The sequence below is a fragment of the Narcine bancroftii genome, chromosome 3 (assembly GCF_036971445.1).
Source record: "Narcine bancroftii isolate sNarBan1 chromosome 3, sNarBan1.hap1, whole genome shotgun sequence".
In the NCBI taxonomy this organism is placed as follows: domain Eukaryota; kingdom Metazoa; phylum Chordata; class Chondrichthyes; order Torpediniformes; family Narcinidae; genus Narcine; species Narcine bancroftii.
Window position 1 is genome coordinate 353,884,682 of NC_091471.1, and position 17,828 is coordinate 353,902,509.

Below are 17,828 nucleotides of genomic sequence, written 5' to 3' on the forward strand. Positions count from 1 at the left end.
TTTCCACTCACATACCACCTTAAGGAAATCCTTACTAATCACAGAGCACCTATCGCATAGGGATTACTTAAAGTGGTATGTGAGTGGAAAGAAAAAGTTTGAAAACCACAGCTCTAAACCTTCCCAACCCCAAGTACATAACCTTCTATTTTTCTTTCCTTGACGTACCTAAGAATCTTTTGAATGTCCCTATCGTACCATCCTCCACCACCAACCCTGGCAATGGCATTCCAGGCACCCACCACTCTCTATTTAAAAAAAACTTACCCCTAACGTCTCCCCTAAAGTTTCCACCCATCACCTTAAATAGACGTCATCTGTCACCCCAGGTAAAAGGGGTTGGCTGTCCACCCTGTCCAAGCTCCTCATTATCTTACATTCCTCTATTAGGCTAGGATGTTTCTCCCTGAAGTGCAGGAGGCTGAGAGAACAACTTACAGAGGTCTATAAAATCACAAGGTCCATAAATAAGGTGAATGGTCAGTCTTATTCTCAGGAGAAGGGGTCTAAAACTAGAGGGCATGGTTTAAAGTGAGAGAAGAAACCTTTTCATGAGGTTTACTGTTTTTCACAGAGGGTGGTGGGTACATGGAATGAGACACCCAAGGAAGGTGGAGAGAGGCAGGAATAATTACAACATTTACAAACATTTGGACAAGTTCATGGATTTGGACAGGGTGCTGGCAGCTGCAGTCAAGGGATTCAGACTAGGCAGCAGACTGTTGGGAGACTGGCTGAAGGAGTACCAGGAATTAGAACTAGGACATGAGAGGGTGCCGAAGATTTCCTGACCATGTTGGAGGTTCGGATCTGGAGTTTGGGTTGCTGATGGTTTCGACTGGATTCTGGGGCTGTTGGGGCTGAGGGAGCGCTGGATGCAAATCCATGGACACTCAGTGATTCTGAGGGGACTCTCTTTTGCTTCTCTTTCTCCAACTGAGAGAGGTGCTTCAGGCAATTTCTGCCGATGGGAAATCTGTCTGCCTTATGGCAGACTAAAACGAATTTCATGCAATATTACATTGTTTTTATCTTCAGTCTTGATAGGAAAACTTCAGAGGGTTATGGGCTAGACAAAGGCACCTTGGCTGGCCTAGGAGAGTTGGGCTGAAGGCCCTGTGTCCATGCTGTATAACTCCATGAAGGGCTGCTCAGTCTGGAGAGAAAGCTGGAGCCACCATGTGCAGCAAGGAAGGACAGCAGTCCAGAGGGACAGACGCAGGACTGCTCCACCGCCCAAGGCTTCCTGCAAGCTGCATGGCTAACAGGAACCCATCCGACATTCCTGACAAACATCCCCTTCCCATCACGCACCTTGCCCCTGACTTTCCAATCAGCTCTGAATGCCTTCAGCATTTTTTACACAGAGCGGGCACAGTTGTGCCTTCCATCAGCCCTTCTTCAAAGAACAGGAAATCTCAGAATAAAGACGGACTGGCTGGGGGAGGAGACCAGATCAACAAAAGATTTTAATTGGATATGATAAGGGAAGAGGTGAGAATTGATTATGTCTGTGTGAAAGGTGGCAGGGAAAAGGGAGATAGAGCTGGGGACGGTGACAGGGAAAGAAGTGGGGTGGGTGTTAACGAAAGCCTGAGAAGTCAATATTAATGCCACCCAGTACGCATGACCATGCTCGCTTACAGAGAGGCTGACTGTAGAGATGACAAATCTGCAACTCTACATTCAGGTGGTCCAAACAGACCAGCGTGTTAGCATCAATGGGCTCTGTTAGAGACATGCAGGTGCCGGAATCTGGAGCAACACACTCTCTGATGGAGGAACTCAGTGGGTTCAGCAGGGTGGAAAGAGAATGTTGACGATTTGGGGCGAGACTGAGAGTGGAGAGGGGAGACAGCCTTTGTGAGGACAGGTTTGGGGTGGATGGACCAGAGGATACAAGAGGAGGAACATTGAGAGAGGGACTCACAGAACTCCTGTTATAGAACAGAACAAAAGTGAGCTTGCTCTAAAGAGATTTGGAAGTGGAGTTATAAATGGAGGACACAACGGAGACTGCAGGCTGTAAATATGCTGGAGGAACTTAGTAAGAACTCTCACCTTGCTGGGTCACAGGGCCAAGCCATGGGCACATACCTCAATGGAACCTTGTTCCTGAGACTGCGGTGAGTGCTGTATCCATACCATTGGACAAAAGTGCATCACCGTACATTCTCCATGATAACAGAGAGACACAGTGTGAAAAGGAAAATGGTGGCACTGCCGGAGATGCTGCAATGGCACGACACTATTATAGCACTGGCGACTGGATTCGAATCTACCCCCCCCCCCCCCACCCCCGTGTGGAACTTGTACGTTTTCCCTGTGTCCTGGGCTTCCCCCCCACCCCCCGCCAGTTTCTCGGTTTTTAGTTTCCAATCCCATTCCATTCCCAGTTCCACAGTAGACAAAGCAGACAAGACTTGTAAAAACACAGAAAAGCTGCAGGAACTCAGCAGGTCACGCAGCATCTGTAGGAGGTAAAGATATATACTGTATATGACGGTGTATAAGACGGTATTTGAACCTTAAAATTTCGCCCCAAAACCAGGGGTCATCTTATACGCCAAGTATAAAATCCGAACCTGAGCATCTTGTGATTTAGTGTTCCCCATGGCAATGGAGAACAGCGTAACTCCCATGGTCCTACCATTCAATATTTTTCTACTGAAACTTGTGTTTGGGAAGCTGGATGAATAGTAATATTAGATTAAAACAATAAAAACATGTCTAACAAACCTTAGAATAACAGCTTAGGCCCAAAGCGTCAATTATATATCTTTACTTCCCATGGATATTGCATGACCTACTGAGATCCTCCAGCATTTAAGTGTTTTTTACTACAATCTGCAGATGCTTGTGTGTCAGACAAGACATGGCCCAATTAGTGTCCAGCAACCTTCCAGCCACAGCAAGGAAAACAGGTTAATAACCATCTCCAACAATCATAGAATATAAAGATGACTTAATAGAGGTCTACAAGATTACAAGGGACTTAGACAAGGTGGATGGCCAGGACCTTGTTCCTGGCGCAACAGAAGCAAATAGTAGAGAACATATGTTTAAGGTGAGTGGAGGATAGGGGAGTTTTTCTTTATTGATTCTATTTATTTCTCTATTTTATCACAGAGAGTGGTGGGTGCCTGGAATCATTGTTGTGAGTGGCATGGGAGGCTGGTACCATAGGGCCATTCAAAAGACTCTTGGATAAAAGAGAGGGTTATGGATGTTTTGTGAGGAAAAATTAAATTGTTGAGGAGTAGCTTTCCACAGGTCAGCACAACATCTTGGAATGAAGAGCCTGTACTATGTGGTAATATTCGATGTTCTATCAAAGGCCTTTCAGCTCTTTGAGCCTGACCCACAATTTAAGGCAATCATGGCCGATAAAGAGAGATCCGTCCATTTATTCTTGAAGGGAGGGGTGCCGAGGCATTTAGGGAGGGAATGCTAGAAGCTGTACACAGCGGCGCCAACTCTGCAGCGATTAAATTTACTGTAAAATTCCATGTTCTCCTGAATTCAAGCAACCAACAGCCTCAAACAAATGGCAAGACAAAAATTGCGGAAAATAAATAGGTAAAAAATTCAGAAGTTTAAAATTGGCGCGCCTCGCCATTAGTTTGTCAAAAGTGCAACACAACCTCAAGTAACCGGAAAATTCACTTATCTGGTATCTACCACTCCCCATAGGTGCTGGATACCAGGGGTTTTACTGTTCATTGAACTAACTGAAAGCAGTATAGTCAGTGCAGACACCTTGCCTCCTGTTATCATACAGCTGAGTGAACTGTGGCAGCACAACTTCGGTGCTTGAGATGATGTGGCATGTGCATCCTTGCACTGAACTACTGAGAAATCACTTCAGTTGCAAGGCTGAAGCAACATACGCTCACATCTACTGGCTTCCACAGATCTGCCAGACCCACTGAGTTAGTTCCTCCTGCAGTTCATGTTGGTTCAGTCTACCACCAATTTCCCTTGTTTATCTCCTTGCTCAGTCCTCCACACATCACTTGGATCCTCAACATGCATCACTTGCATCTGGCAGCATCTATGCAAGTCTGGTGATGTGGCTGGAGGCCTGATGGATGACCTGGAGAATGTGCAGATCCAGGAGGAATGCAATTCAGACAGCCCACAGCATATGGGGCTCTGGTGAAATGGTACTTGTACGGGATAGGATGGATGCACCGTGGTGGCAGTCCCTCCCTCGACTTGTTTACGGGGCCGTCAGAAACCCCAGTTCATCCAAAAAGACAGAATCACTAGAGCTCGGGCTCAGCAAACAGTGTAAATCCTGTCACTCCCACACACTCACTGAACAGCCATTCACTGATTCCTGCAGGCGTCACGTCGCTGCTGCTTTCTGCAATGTCTGAATGAGTGAATGTACGTATGTACGTGTGTGTGTGTGTGTGTGTGTGTGTGTGTGTGTGTGTGTGTGTGTGTGTGCACGTGCGTGCATATGCGTGATGAGAGATGCGTATGTGTGGGAGAGATTGTGCTCATGACAGAGCATGCGCATGTGTGAATCAGCGTGTGAGAGCGTGAGAGACAAACTGTATGTGTGGATGTACATGTATGTGAATCCATGGAAATATGTCTGAGCTGTTTGTGCATGTATATGTGAACTCTGTGAGAATGTGTGTGCATATGAGATCATTTGTGGCCATGATTTGTGCACCTGTGTGAGGTCTGTTTTTGTGTTTGTGTGTGGGGCAGCTACATTTGTGCGTACCTGTGCTCATGGTGCGTGTGGGGAGATCCACATATCCTCACCTGTCTGACTTTGTGCAACTCCTCGTTCAATTGCTTCCGACTTCTCTCGGACTGGGACAGCTCATCCTGAGGAGAGCAGGAAACAGCAGAGGACTGGTGAGAGGACCTTGTTACTCTCATTTATTCTTTATTTTAGCAATTTTCCCAAGACGTTCATTAATCTTGCAAAAAGAAACAAAACAAACGCTGCCTAAACAGGCAGCATCTGTGGAAGCAGAATGGCAGTGGGCATTTTAGGTCAAGACTCCGCAGGCCCGAGAGACAGCTGGGATAGACACAAGGCAGAGGGGAGGGGTGAGGTAAGGGTTGGCAGACCACAGGTGGAATCAAATGAGCAGGGGTTGATGGACAGGTGGAGCTGCTGTTGGGGGGAGGGGTGGTGGAACCAGATGAGGTGAAGAAGGGGAGTGCGGTGGAGCTAGGAAACAGTGGCTGGTGGGTGATAGCTGGAGCCAAGGTTAGGGGGAGGGGATGGAGGGGGTAAGGTAGAGACAGAGGTTGGAAGGGGGCCAGTATGGAATGCGGTAAAGGAGGTGTGATGGGCAGTTGGAATCGATTTGGGGGCAGGGAATGAAACTGGGCAACGGGTGTGAAAAAGTTGGAAATGGGATAAGAGGATTTTGGTGGCTCAGAACAAAGAAAGGATCATATGGGGGAGAGGAAGGGGCTGTGCAGGTTATCTAAAACAATCGCCTACATCCTGCTTCCTCCCACAACTGTAAACAGCAACCATGCAAGACGGAAGAGGTCGAGGTCGTATGCATACATAGACAGTAGCAGATTCGAACCTGGGTCATTGCCACTGCAATGGCACTGCGCCAACCTCTACCATAAGCAATATCAAGCCAAATTGGATTAATTTGTGAGGCTCTGCACGTGTGGATAGATTCCCAAACACTCATGGTCTAGATTAAGAAATGAAGCCCAAGACTGGCACATATGGAACTGTTCACCAGTCAACACCTTCAAGGCAAAAGGAAATAGAAAATACAGGGTGGCTTAAGAGAAGGGGAAATTAAGGCAGGACATTCCATGGAAATAATGGAATATACGTTTCATGTTCATTTCCCTCGGTTTGATAATGCCTGCAGACTGAAACAGAACCCCTCAAACTGAGAGGCCTGGATGAAGACATCCATCAGCCTGTGCTCTACTGTAATCTCTATGAATGCCAGTGCCTCGAGATACCGCATATACTCGTATAATAGTGTGTGTACCCCCCCCCCCACCACAAGTTTTGGCCCAAAAATCACGCATTTTCTGTATATTGCTCATAAAAGCTGACCCCCTTATTTTTGGCCAAGCTCCCGACGCCCTGGCTGCCCACCCACAAGAGCTCCCAGCACCCTGACAATGGATCCTCACCCCAGCCACCCACCCATCCAAGTTCCCGACGCTTCAATTGTGGACCCTTGTCCCAGCCGCCCACCCACCAGATCTCCCCGTGCCCGTCAGAGACCCTCACCCTGGCCACCCACCCACTAGAACTCCTGACCACGAACCTCGCCCTGGCCACACGCCCATCCAAGGGTCCAATGCCTTGAATGCGTACTTACTACCCAGTCCTGGCCATCCAAGCTCCTGACGTCTCATGTAAAAGTCAGGTCCCCCACCCAAATATGACCTGAAAAATTGGTCCGAAAAGCTTGACTATTACACAAGTACATATGGTAGTTGGAATTCACAGTACAATTCAGGGAGAGCTCTTCAGTCACTGGGGAGGGCCCTGGCAATTGCAAGAAAGGACAGTGTTACTAAAATGGATCTGAATTTGAGTAGAGGAATTGCCCTCTTCTCTCAGCTTCATTCCCATCTACAGGCAGTCTCACCTTCACGTTCTTCAGCTCCTTTAGAGCTTTGTTTCTCTCTTGGGTAATTCTCTCCAAATCCTCGGCAACTGTTGTCCTGGATGGTGGAGTCTGCAACATTCAGAGCATGTTCAGTCTCTGTAACCAGGAGCTTTGCTCAACACATTATCATTCTCAACTAACCCATTAAATCAAGTTTATTGTCATTGGATTTGGGCGGCATGGTTAGCGAAATGGTTAGTGCTCTGCTGTTACAGCGCCAGCGATCAGGGCTGGAGTTCAAATCTGCCGCTGTCTGCAAGGAGTTTGTACATTCTCCAGTGTCTGCGTGGGTTCCTCCGGGTACTCTGGTTTCCTCCCACCCTTCAAAACATACAGAGGATGTAGGTCAATTGGGTGACAAGGGCTCATGGGCCGAAAGGGCCTGTTACCGTGCTGCATGTCTAATTTTTAAAACATAATTTGATTGCACAAGTACAACCCGAGGAAAAAGCATTCTCTGGCCCCTGGTGCAAAACACGCAAACACACTACCAGACATACCACACATGCAGAGAAACAATACATATACAGGACAAGTATTCATCTGTACAAAAATAAATAAACATTGTTTCATGAATATGAGATTCTTGGATGGTCAGTGTGAGCAGTTCTGTTGGTCGTTCAGCATTCTCACTGCCCGTGGGAAGAAGCTGTTCCTCAGCCTGGTGCCGCCTCTGATGCTCCTGCATCTCTTCCCCAGCAGGAGCAGTTGTAAGATGCTGTGTACAGGGTGGAAGGGGTCCTCAATGATTTTGCACGCCCTCTTCAGACAATGATTCTGGGGGCATGGGGGGGGGGGGGGGGGGAAGACTCCAGTGGAATTGGTGGGTGGACACTGATCCTCCAGTTCCAGAAACTACAGCACATGAAAAGATACAAGAACTGCTAGCTGTTAACATTGTGCCTTTTGGAAGGCCTTGGGAGGGATGGGCAAAGTCCATACCAAATTTCCAAATGAGTAAACAGTAGGCACAAAATTGTCAGAGTCAGGAAGGGTAAAGAAATCAGAGATGTGGTCAGAGCCGGGAATGGAAAGGCCACTGATATGGCAGTCCCCAACTTGCATTAACATCATGTTCAGCAGAGTGTCATTGTCATACTTCATAGAAACAGGCCATTCAGCCCAACTCCCCCATCCTATTCCCTCAATTTTCCCCCCATTCCGTTCTTATTCATATATTTGTCCAAATGTCTGTTCGGAACACTGTGACTGTCCCGATTCTCCTACAGCTTGTTCGTGTACCCACCACACTCTAAATGACAAATTGCATTTTAAACTTTATCCCTCCCTCTTGCCTTCAACCTATAGCCTTACACTCCATCTACTCTGGGATGAAGACTGAGATCATGTACCCCATCAATGCCCTTCACCATTTTACAAACCTCTCTGCCTCCTGCGGGAGCAATCCCAGCCTATCCAGTCTCTTTGTAAGTGAAGCCCTCTATCCAGGTGACATCCTGGTGAATCTCTTCTGCACTTTCTCTAGTGCTGCCACATCCTTTCTATGGTCTGGTGATCAGACATACAGCATTCCAAGTGTGGCCTAACCAGTGACTGGTACAATTGCATAAAAATATATAATTTAGATTTACAGCACGGTAACAGGCCCTTCCAGCCCAAGAGCCCGTGCCATCAAAAAACCCCAATTAACCTTCAACTCCGGTACATTATGAAGGTGATGTGCAATTCTTATAATAAATACCCCTGTCTATATAGTTAAGATTAATGCAAGTCCAACCAATATTAGATGACCCCTGCCTGGATCAAGTTCATTTACTGCCCAACCTCCACCTGCTTTGTCTCTCTGCATCCATTGGTACTCACCTTCGTGATCTATAACTCCACCAATCCACGGGTCACCAGCAAACTTGACAGGGATTCGGGGGTCCATGCACAGTGCCTGTGCTGACTGAGGATCACTTATAAAGTAGATACCAGTGGTGGAGTTGTAGGTATGACTAACCCAGGGATTTAGATGCAGAAATACAGACACCCCAGAGTGAATGTGCAGTTGGAAAATTACTGCTCTACCCAGCAGCATGACACGAAAAAGGGGATTTTTTTTCCCTGACCCTGCACACAACGGAAACCCTTGGCAATTTGAGTCCAATGGCTAGCTCTGGTATACTCCTTGTAGGGGCTGCTCATTACAAAGCAGGTTGAACTGTGTCACCCACAGAAAGCTCACCTGTACTGGACATGCTGCATCAGAGAGACGGGCCGTTGCGCTGGAAGGGAGTGATTCAGACGCTTCTCCTGAAACCGTTTCGTTCAGCTGCAATCGGAACATATCTCTGGCCGCCTGGACAAAGTCTGCGGTGGGAGGAAGCGGTTCGGTCAGAGAAGCGGTGAAGAGAGCATGTAACTGTGCAAGTCCCTACACTCAAATGAAATACCACTTCTCCCTATGAATGCAACCTGCAGGATATATTGAGAGATTGGCTCGCTGCAGAAACCACCGGGGAACCTTCTGAAAGACGCAATAATTGGTTAGCTGTCAAATTTCATTCTTGCAGTCGCTGACCATTGTTAGTTTCAATTGTTTGTTTTTTCCATCTCTCAATCTAACCTTTATTTCCCTCCTTTTATTATTTTTCTCTCTGCCCCTCATTTGGTTTGGCCAGGAGGAACACAAACCAGTCCTTATCAAAGGGTCAGCAGTGGACAGGGTCAAGATCATCAAATTCCTGGGTATCAACATCTCCGAGGAGCTGACCTGAAGCCTCCATGTTGATGCAAACATGAAGACGGCTCGCCAGCAGCTATACTTTGTGAGGAGATTTGGAATGTCACCGAAAACTCTCAAAAACTTCTACAGCTGTACTGTGGAGAGCATTCTGGCTGGCTGCAACACTGTCTGGTATGGAGGTGCCAACGCTCAGCACAGGAAGAAACTCCACAGGGTTAACTTGGCCAGTGACATCACGGGCACCGGTCTTCTTTCCATCAAGGCAGTTTCTTAACCAGCCTCTATCCTCAAGGACCCCCATCACCCTCTTCACTCTGCTACCATTGGTTAAAAAGGTACAGGAGCCTGAAGACGAACACTCAGTGGCACAGGGACGGCTTCTTCCCCATTGCCATCAGTTTCCTGAATAATCAATGAACCAAAGACACTGCCTTACTTTGTCTTTTTCTGTTCCTTGCACTATTTTTATTTATTTTCTAAGGAGGTTTGCACTAAGATGCTGCTGCAAAACAACGAATTTCGTGACATGTTCAAGACAATGAATTCCGATTCTGGTTAAGGAACTTGCCTTGGTCCTGTTTATCACAGATACTTATTTATCCACATTGTATATCATCTGGTTTCAGCTTCAGGAACCACAATCAAGTCATTGGTAGGAAAGAAGTTTGGAAGAAACCAACTAAACTTGACTGCTTCACTTGGATGGGGGCATAAACTTTGAGCAGAGTCCTAATGGGTCTAGTCAAGAAAAGGTACAGAATGGCTGCCTAACCCCTGACCCAAGGGCTGGAGGCAGTCACCAAGCTCCTCCATCTCTGACCCTAGTTTCACCACCACCGACTCCCGAGCTCCCCAGTGACATTCCCTCCCTTCATATATGGCCCATCTCTCCTCTATTTCAAGAGTCCTTTCCTAATCTCTTGGGAAGCTCCTTGGGCCCCCTGCTCTAGGTTCTAAACTGAGGCAGACTTGGAGGGGAGTGTGGGGAGAGGGTTGACGAAAGACACAGTGAGCGGCAGCACTGACCTCCGTAGGCCACCGTTCCCATCGAGTCCACCTGAAGTTGATGCCGCAGGCTTTGCTGTTGCTGCTCGGTGGGTTCAATCCCCAGGTAGCCCAGTGCCTGGAAAGAGAGGGTGAAACAGGTCAGATTCCAATTGAATGTGATTCAAGATACCCAGCCTGAACCCATTTCCCTGCTGCCCACAACACCATTTCCAGTTTGGGCTCCAGCTATGACCATCAGTTCACAATGTTCTGCCCTCAATTCCCACCTCACAATAACTCTTTCTCTTAGGACCATCCCTTTAATGGAAGCTTCAGTCATTCTCATGTGCCCAACTACAAAGTGCCTTAGGGTGGTAGTGTCTCTGCATTCTTAATGATGTAAGGATTGGTATCCTTAAAGGGATGGTCTCCAGACCACGTGAAGAGTGATGATCTTGGGTGGTGTCCAGATCCCTGGTGGTGTAAGGGTCAGTGCAGGTAGTCTTTAGACCCTTGGTGATGTAAGTAAGGGTGGTCTCTAGACCCCAGGTGGTGTGAGGGTTGGTGCAGGTAGTCTTTGGACACATGGTGGTGTGAGGATTGGTGTAGTTGGTCTCTGGACCCCTGATGGTGTGAGGGTTGAGGTGGGTGGTTTCCAGACCCTTGGTGGTGTGAGGGTCAATGACGTTTTGAGCTGGTGGCCTCTGGGATTCTTTTGCTACTGCTTGCATTAGCTCCTTTGGGTAGATGGATGACAGATTGTCCTGTTGGCCAGTCGAACTCCAATGAGAGAGTCAGAATACATTCAGGTACAGAGGGAATGTTGGGGCTTTCAGGCCCATCACAGGGGGAATGGCACAGTGTTTAATATGCTAGACAGCTGACAAGAGGCAGAGCCAATATCAAGTAACACATTTCCCAACTTGCCCTCTTCCTTCTCAGGATTCTTTGAAGGTTTGAACTGTGAATGAGGAACAGGGTCCAAGACCAAAGGGACCAATGAAGTTCTTACCCACTTTCACAACATGATAATCGTTTGGCCGCATAAATTGCCTTCAGTGACTGCTCATTACTGCCTGGTAACATTACTGTAACCTCAGATGCAATGTCAGGCGCGTTACACTTTCTGCACAAAGAGACATGTTGCTAAGGATTGGATTTCTCTGCTCTCCAATGTTACAACCCAATGATATTTGCACCTTATATTTATAAACCAAAGATCTCCCATGGTAACAATTCATGGGTGATAATGACTCATCCTGTCTCATCAGTTTTTGTCCATACAGCTGTTCCAACACCTTGTCCATTGGAGACCTATTTGCAACTCACCACAGGCCATTGCACATTATAGCTGAGCAGGTTAGGAGAACTGTGGGTGGCACGTTTAGCACAATGCTGCTACAAGTGCCAGCAACTGGGGTTCAAATCCGGCGCTGTCTGTAATGAGTTTGTACATTCTCCCTGTGTCTGTGTGGGTTTCCTCCAACCCTTCAAAAACATACTGCGGATGTAGGTCAATTGGGTCCAATTGGGCGGCACAGGCTTGAGGGCCGGAAGGGCCTGTAATCATGCTGTATGTCTAAATTTAATTAAAAATTAAATTTAAAACTCACTCTTACAAAATACACCAATCACTGCCCAAAAATAAGATATGCAATAAAATTTAATCTCATTAGGATTTGTGTGGGGGAGAAGTAAGTTATAGATCTTCACAAAATGAGGAAGAGGGATGAGTGCAGGTTAACAGGTAAGAGGACAGAGGTGGATACAAGTAAGAAGGAAGAAGAGAAAAAAAGCTGAGAAGTTATCGGGGTAGAGGACAGAGGGTTAAGAGAGGCCAGGTATGATGGAAACTGGACAATTTGATGTTAGCCCTCTCTTCCCCATCCCTCTGTCTTCTTTCTTTCAGCTCTCCATCCTCTTCCCTCTCCATTCTTAGAGCCATGCTCCCCTCCCGCTGCTTGCTGGTATGCCCTCCCTCCCTTAACCACCTATTACCTCCTGCCTGTGGGACTGTACCCCTCCCCCTGCTCTTCCCCTCCACCATTTTGTTCAGGTGCCTGAGTACATTTTGGTCATGAAGGCTCAAGTCCGAAACAGGGGTTATGTATCTTTCTCTTTGTTATATAAAGTATGCTGTTTGACCTGTTGAGTTTCTCAAGCGTTTTTACTTCAATCCCAGTTTCTGCAGACTTTCGTGTTTTACAATTTGATGTTCATGCCATCTGGTTGGAGATTGTCGAGACGGAACAGAGCTGTTGTTATTTCCAATTTACAAGTGACCTCAATTTAGCAACTCTCAAGGATATGAACAGCTCTCCCCCGCCCCCCCCCCCCACCCCACCACTGCTTCCCTTCCTCCAGCAACTCTTCCACTCCTCCAATCCAGCACTGTGAATCTATATAACAGTCTTCACAGGTGGACTAGGTCTTAATTAACATTGACCAAACGGAAGTTCTATTGCTTTATTTGTAGAGAGGAAGAATTGGATTGTGATACAGCTTCTCCCCATATCTCATGCCTGTGTCCTGTTCTTCATAGTGTTTTCCTTAAAAGTCAGAATATGTAAAAAAAAAGGCATATCACCCAGCTGGTGTGAGAATTCTTCAATCCGATTGGCTGCTCAGTGTGTTTGATGACATAATTTGGCCGATGCCAGAGTGGCGACCACCTTGGGAAGTCAAGTTGGCACATAGTGTGGCACCTTATTGCAAACTGCTTGGATAGTGTGCAACACTAAGCTTCTTGATACACGTAACAATAAATTGGGTTGAATCTTGAGCCAACTGTGACCAGTCTGAGGCCAAGTCCAGCACGAGGGTAAAGAGCTTCCAGACCCAGTCTGGCTATCGTGGTGTCACTGCCAGAGGTTCCTGCTGACTCTGCCCAGCGAAAAAACACCTGCTAATATGTGCTCAGCTGTCTTTGCTTCTGTCTTAGTGATTCTGCTAAGCAAAAAGGCCGGGTGAAATGTAATGCGAGAAGTTTGCTGTGCAGATAGGTGCGCGGAACGATGCATGGAAGCTACAAAGTCATGCATAATAACCCAAAGAAGTGAAGAGTTGCAGAGCATGGAAAAAAAGGCCCTTCAGCCTATCATGTCTCTGCTGACCATCTTACCTATCTAAGCAAATCCCACCTGCCTGCATTAATTCCACATTCCTCTGTGCCCTGGTCATTCAGGTTCCTGGCCAGTTATTTCTCCTATGTTGGTCCTGTTTCCACCACCACCCCAGCCCGCTCATTCCAGACACCAATACACTCAGTGTGAAAAATTTACCCCTTGGATCCTCCTTAAACAACCTCTCTCTTGCCCTCAAGTTGCAACACCCCTACCATAGGAAATGGACTCTAACTATCTCCTCTACCTTGGTTTCATCATTTTATATCCCCTCTATCAGATCAGAAACTACTTATTGTCATGTAATAAAACAGAAACATAATATTGCATGAAATTGCCTTTAGTCTGCCATAAGGAAGACGAAGATTCACTATGAGCATTGCCTGGCATCCCTTATGGTTAGAAAAAGAGAAGCAAAACAATCCCCTGAATCACTGAGTGTTCCATGGATTTGCTTCCAGCACTCCCACAATCTCTGTAGCTGCTCAGGATGCCAGTTCAGTTCAAACCATCGGCAATCTGAGCCTAGATGCAAACTTCCAACACAATGAGGAAGCCTTCGGGAGCATTCCTTGCCCTGAACATCTTCTCAAATCTCAGTTCCAATACCGGTCTCCAGCAGTCTCCAGCAGCCCGCAGAAGGCCTTCAGCTGCAGAGCCCCTTGTCGACTGCCATCGTGGTCACCATCCTTGGGGTTATCCCTTCTGCTTCTCCTTCTCAGCAGGGAGTGTTCTCCCTATTACTGGTGCCCTGCATCAGTCCGCTGCTCCCCAAGTCTGCAACTCCTCGTGGCCATTGCCGAACATAGGCGCCACCATCTTGGGCCTAGATCCCATGGTGGCAGGATTTTAAATAAAACACGGGTGGCTCCTTTAACAGATCATTTAAAGCGGGTAGGGAGTTGTCAGTAGTAGGACTGGGTGGCAGGTCCCTGCAGGGGAGTACTGTGTCTCGGCTCCTTGTTCTTCTGCATCTGTGGCAGCACTGCAGTTTCAACAGCTCTGGCCGCACTGCCATTCATCACGTCACCTCTCATCATCCAGAAAAACCAGACCCTACCTATCCAGTCGCTCCTGACAATGCAAGCTCTTCAATCCTGACAATATCCCTGTGAATCTCTTCTGCACCCTCTCTAGCTCAATCATGTTCTTCCCACTATGTGGTGACAACTGGCATTCCTTTTCAGATTTCTAACAAATAAAGTTTATTTTTGAAAAATAGATTCCATGCTGGAGTGTATGTGAGAGACATTTTGTAACCAGTGACTCACCATCTCCAACTTCTCCACCTTTAAGCGAAAGCTGGGGTTGAGGGATAGTGATCTCCCACGGGTGACTGTGGGTTGTGTCCAGGCGGACGGTACATGAACTGAAGGTAAAAAAGGCACCCTAAGCCACACAGTTCGTTAATGCTGCTTTCCCGCTGCACCTCCCCCATCACCTCATCTAACGCTCTTCCACGTCACCACTCAATGCCCTGTCCAGCCCAGGACACCACACGCAAGGCCAGGAGAGACTGGCCTGCTGGCACAGGTTCGGGCTGATTGAGGTCATTGTCTCTGAGTGGGGTAGGTGTGCAGGCCAGGAGAACCTGGAGCTGGTGATTGATTCTCCTTCTTGTCACTCATGTTGGGCAGCAGGACAGGGGAACTGTCCCACACTGGGACTGCACTCCCTGGCACTGGCCTACACTAGAACCACACCCCCGGCACTGGCCCACACTGGAACCACAATCCCCCAGTGCTGGCCCACACCAGGACTGCAATCCCTCAGTGCTGGTCCACACCAAGACCGCAATCTCCCAGTATTGGCCCACATTAGGACTGCAATCCCCCAGCGCTGCTCAACACAGGGATCATAATCCCCCAGCCAGAGAGCAGTGATGATTCATCCCTTGGACTGCTCCTTGACAGTAATACCCATTGACCGTACAACCCTTGCCCTGCATTCCCCCAACAGTGCCCCTCCCTCAGACTTCACTGCCCTTTCGAACACAATATTAAAAGGGAATACATCCATTTCCCTCCCTCCCACAACTCCTGGGCTTCCCTACAAATATAGCATGGGCGAGAGTGACACCTGACAGGGAAGAGGGTGCAACGCCTCTGCATTCACTCTCCCACCTTCAAACAGAGATGCCACAGTTGCCAAGGCAACCTGAAGCACGAAGATACGCAGAGATTTCTTGTTACCTGCAGCCTTTGCAACCACTTGGTGACAGAAACTGGGACAAAGGGAAATGTGAGAGATCATCTCTTTGATGTAAAGGGGTCAGAGGCCGCAACTAAAGACCACTCAATAAAGAAATCAGCTCGTTCACTGCGGATGGATGCAGCGTGAATTAAAATATTTAATTTCCTTTCACTGCAGAGGAGCTTAGATGAACTGCTGACAATTTATACTGTTCTGGTCACTGTTGCCCGCCCTTGGAGAGAAATCTGTGTTGTAACTGTGGTCTGGTGCACAATGTTCACTTCTGCAAGATTAAAATACAAGCAGATTTCAACCCAAGTTTGAAAAGGAGGCACTGGGAACAGGAGTATTTGTGGGGTGGGACTGACAGACAAGATTACCGTTCAATAAAGTGTATGTTCATTAGAACCAGAGAGAGGAAAATAAGCTGGTTAACCTGAAGAGAGTTGAGAGGGATATCTGCCATTCTTGCCCACGAGAGAGATCGGTCACAGGATGGGCAAAGCACCCACTCCCCGGTGAATGCACTCTGACCCCTGCGAACTCATCTATCAGACACAGGACGGCCTCAATATACAGGACCAGGCACACACTGTCATGTTCCGCGCTACTTGTTGGCAACACAAGCTATAACATAGAGCCAATGTCTAATAATAAAATAATTCTCGCTCCACGCTACCCTATCAGACGCTCTAAGGGTCAGATACAGAGTGATCTCCCTCTACTCCATCCCATCACACACTCCCAGGATCAGACCGAGAGTGAGCTCCCTCTACACTGTTCCATCACATACTCCCAGGATCAGACCGAGAGTGATCTCCCTCCACACTGTCTCATCACACACTCCCAGGGTCAGACACAGCGAGTTGAGCGTGTGTGAATGAGTGAGGCAGTCACCTTTACCTGGAGAGCTGGGATTTGGGAAACTCCCTGTCGGAGAGGTAGCCAGGGAATGATCGCTCTTCTTGCCTACGGATTTGCCCTGTGATGGAAAAATCGGTAAACTACATGATATCGGAGTCTGCAATAGTCAGAATTCCCCACGCACCCCTCCCCATCCTTAACCTCCCCTCCCACACTGTTCCCCTCCAACATTGCCTCACCTGCAGCCCTCCCTGCCCTGTAACCTCCCCTCCCATGCTGTCTCCCTCCAACATTGCCCCCCCCTGCACCCCTCCCTTAATCCATTCTTCCACAACCTCTCAACTCCTCCCCAGCTGCTCATTCCTCCTTCCCTGTTTGCACCACTCACCGTTACTCCATGTCAACATCACTCCTGTTGTGTATTCGCAGCCCCTCCTCCAACACATCGACTGCCCTCCTCCCACCTCCTACTCCTCTGAAACTCCTCTCTGCTTTTCCTGCCCCTCCCTCTGCCCCCGACCCCATGACCCTTCCCCTTTCTGCCCCTTCTGCTCCTGACCCTCTCTGTGCCTCCTCACCACCTGCTCCCCCACCCACTCCTCCCTTCCCCCTCCCTATCCTGCCCTCTTTGTGCCCCCTCCAGTCCCCACCTCATCTCCACTCTGTGCCCTCCTACTTCCGCCCCATGTCCCTGTGCACCACACCCCCATTACCGGGCTGGTACTGGCAGCGGTGTCATCGATGTTTTCTCTGGGTGCTGGCCGATGCCGGTGATTGGCAGGAGGCAGGAGGAGGCTGAAGGTTGCTGGTTTTGGGGTGGTGGGTGTGGCAGGGGTGGGGTTCCCGGGACACAGCGGGTGCCCGGTGGGATCCGGCTGCGAGCACCTCCGCATGAAGGCCAGCTCCACCTCGATCTCTGGCCTGGAGCAGGGGGAATGAGTCCAGAGGTGAAGGGGGTGACATCCAGGCTGAACCCCACCCCCCCCCCCACACCCTTCCCCTATGCTGATTCCCTCCACCCATTCCCCATGTGGACCTCCCTACCTTTCCCTCACGCTGACTCCCACCCTTTCCCTCACGCTGACTCCCTATCCCTTCTCCACATTGACTCCCCCACCCTCTCCCCCACCCCTTCCTTGCATTGACTCCCCACCCCTTTCTCACGCTGACTCCCCCACCCCTCCCCATGCTGATTCCCCAACCAACTCCACCCCTCCCCTCCTCCCCCACCCATCCCCTCCTCCCCACCCCTCCCTCCCCAAACCCCCACCCCTTCCTCACATTGACTCCCCCAACCCTCCCCTACCCCCTTCCCCACTCTGACTCCCCCACCTTTTCCCC

General features: G+C 48.6%; 1 protein-coding gene across 12 annotated transcripts in view; it reads right to left on the bottom strand.

Annotated features, from left to right (window-relative positions):
- Positions 1–17,828, bottom strand: part of stxbp4 (syntaxin binding protein 4) — a 103,408-nt gene that overhangs the window by 39,594 nt on the left and 45,986 nt on the right. For all 12 annotated transcript variants that reach the window (XM_069929892.1, XM_069929890.1, XM_069929884.1 and 9 more), the window contains 7 exons: positions 17,201–17,408; positions 16,527–16,605; positions 14,702–14,799; positions 10,348–10,444; positions 8,821–8,945; positions 6,612–6,701; positions 4,783–4,848 (listed from right to left, as the gene is read on the bottom strand). In XM_069929892.1, coding sequence (XP_069785993.1) covers positions 4,783–4,848; positions 6,612–6,701; positions 8,821–8,945; positions 10,348–10,444; positions 14,702–14,799; positions 16,527–16,605; positions 17,201–17,408 — 763 coding nt within the window. The remainder of the gene's footprint in view (positions 1–4,782; positions 4,849–6,611; positions 6,702–8,820; positions 8,946–10,347; positions 10,445–14,701; positions 14,800–16,526; positions 16,606–17,200; positions 17,409–17,828) is intronic.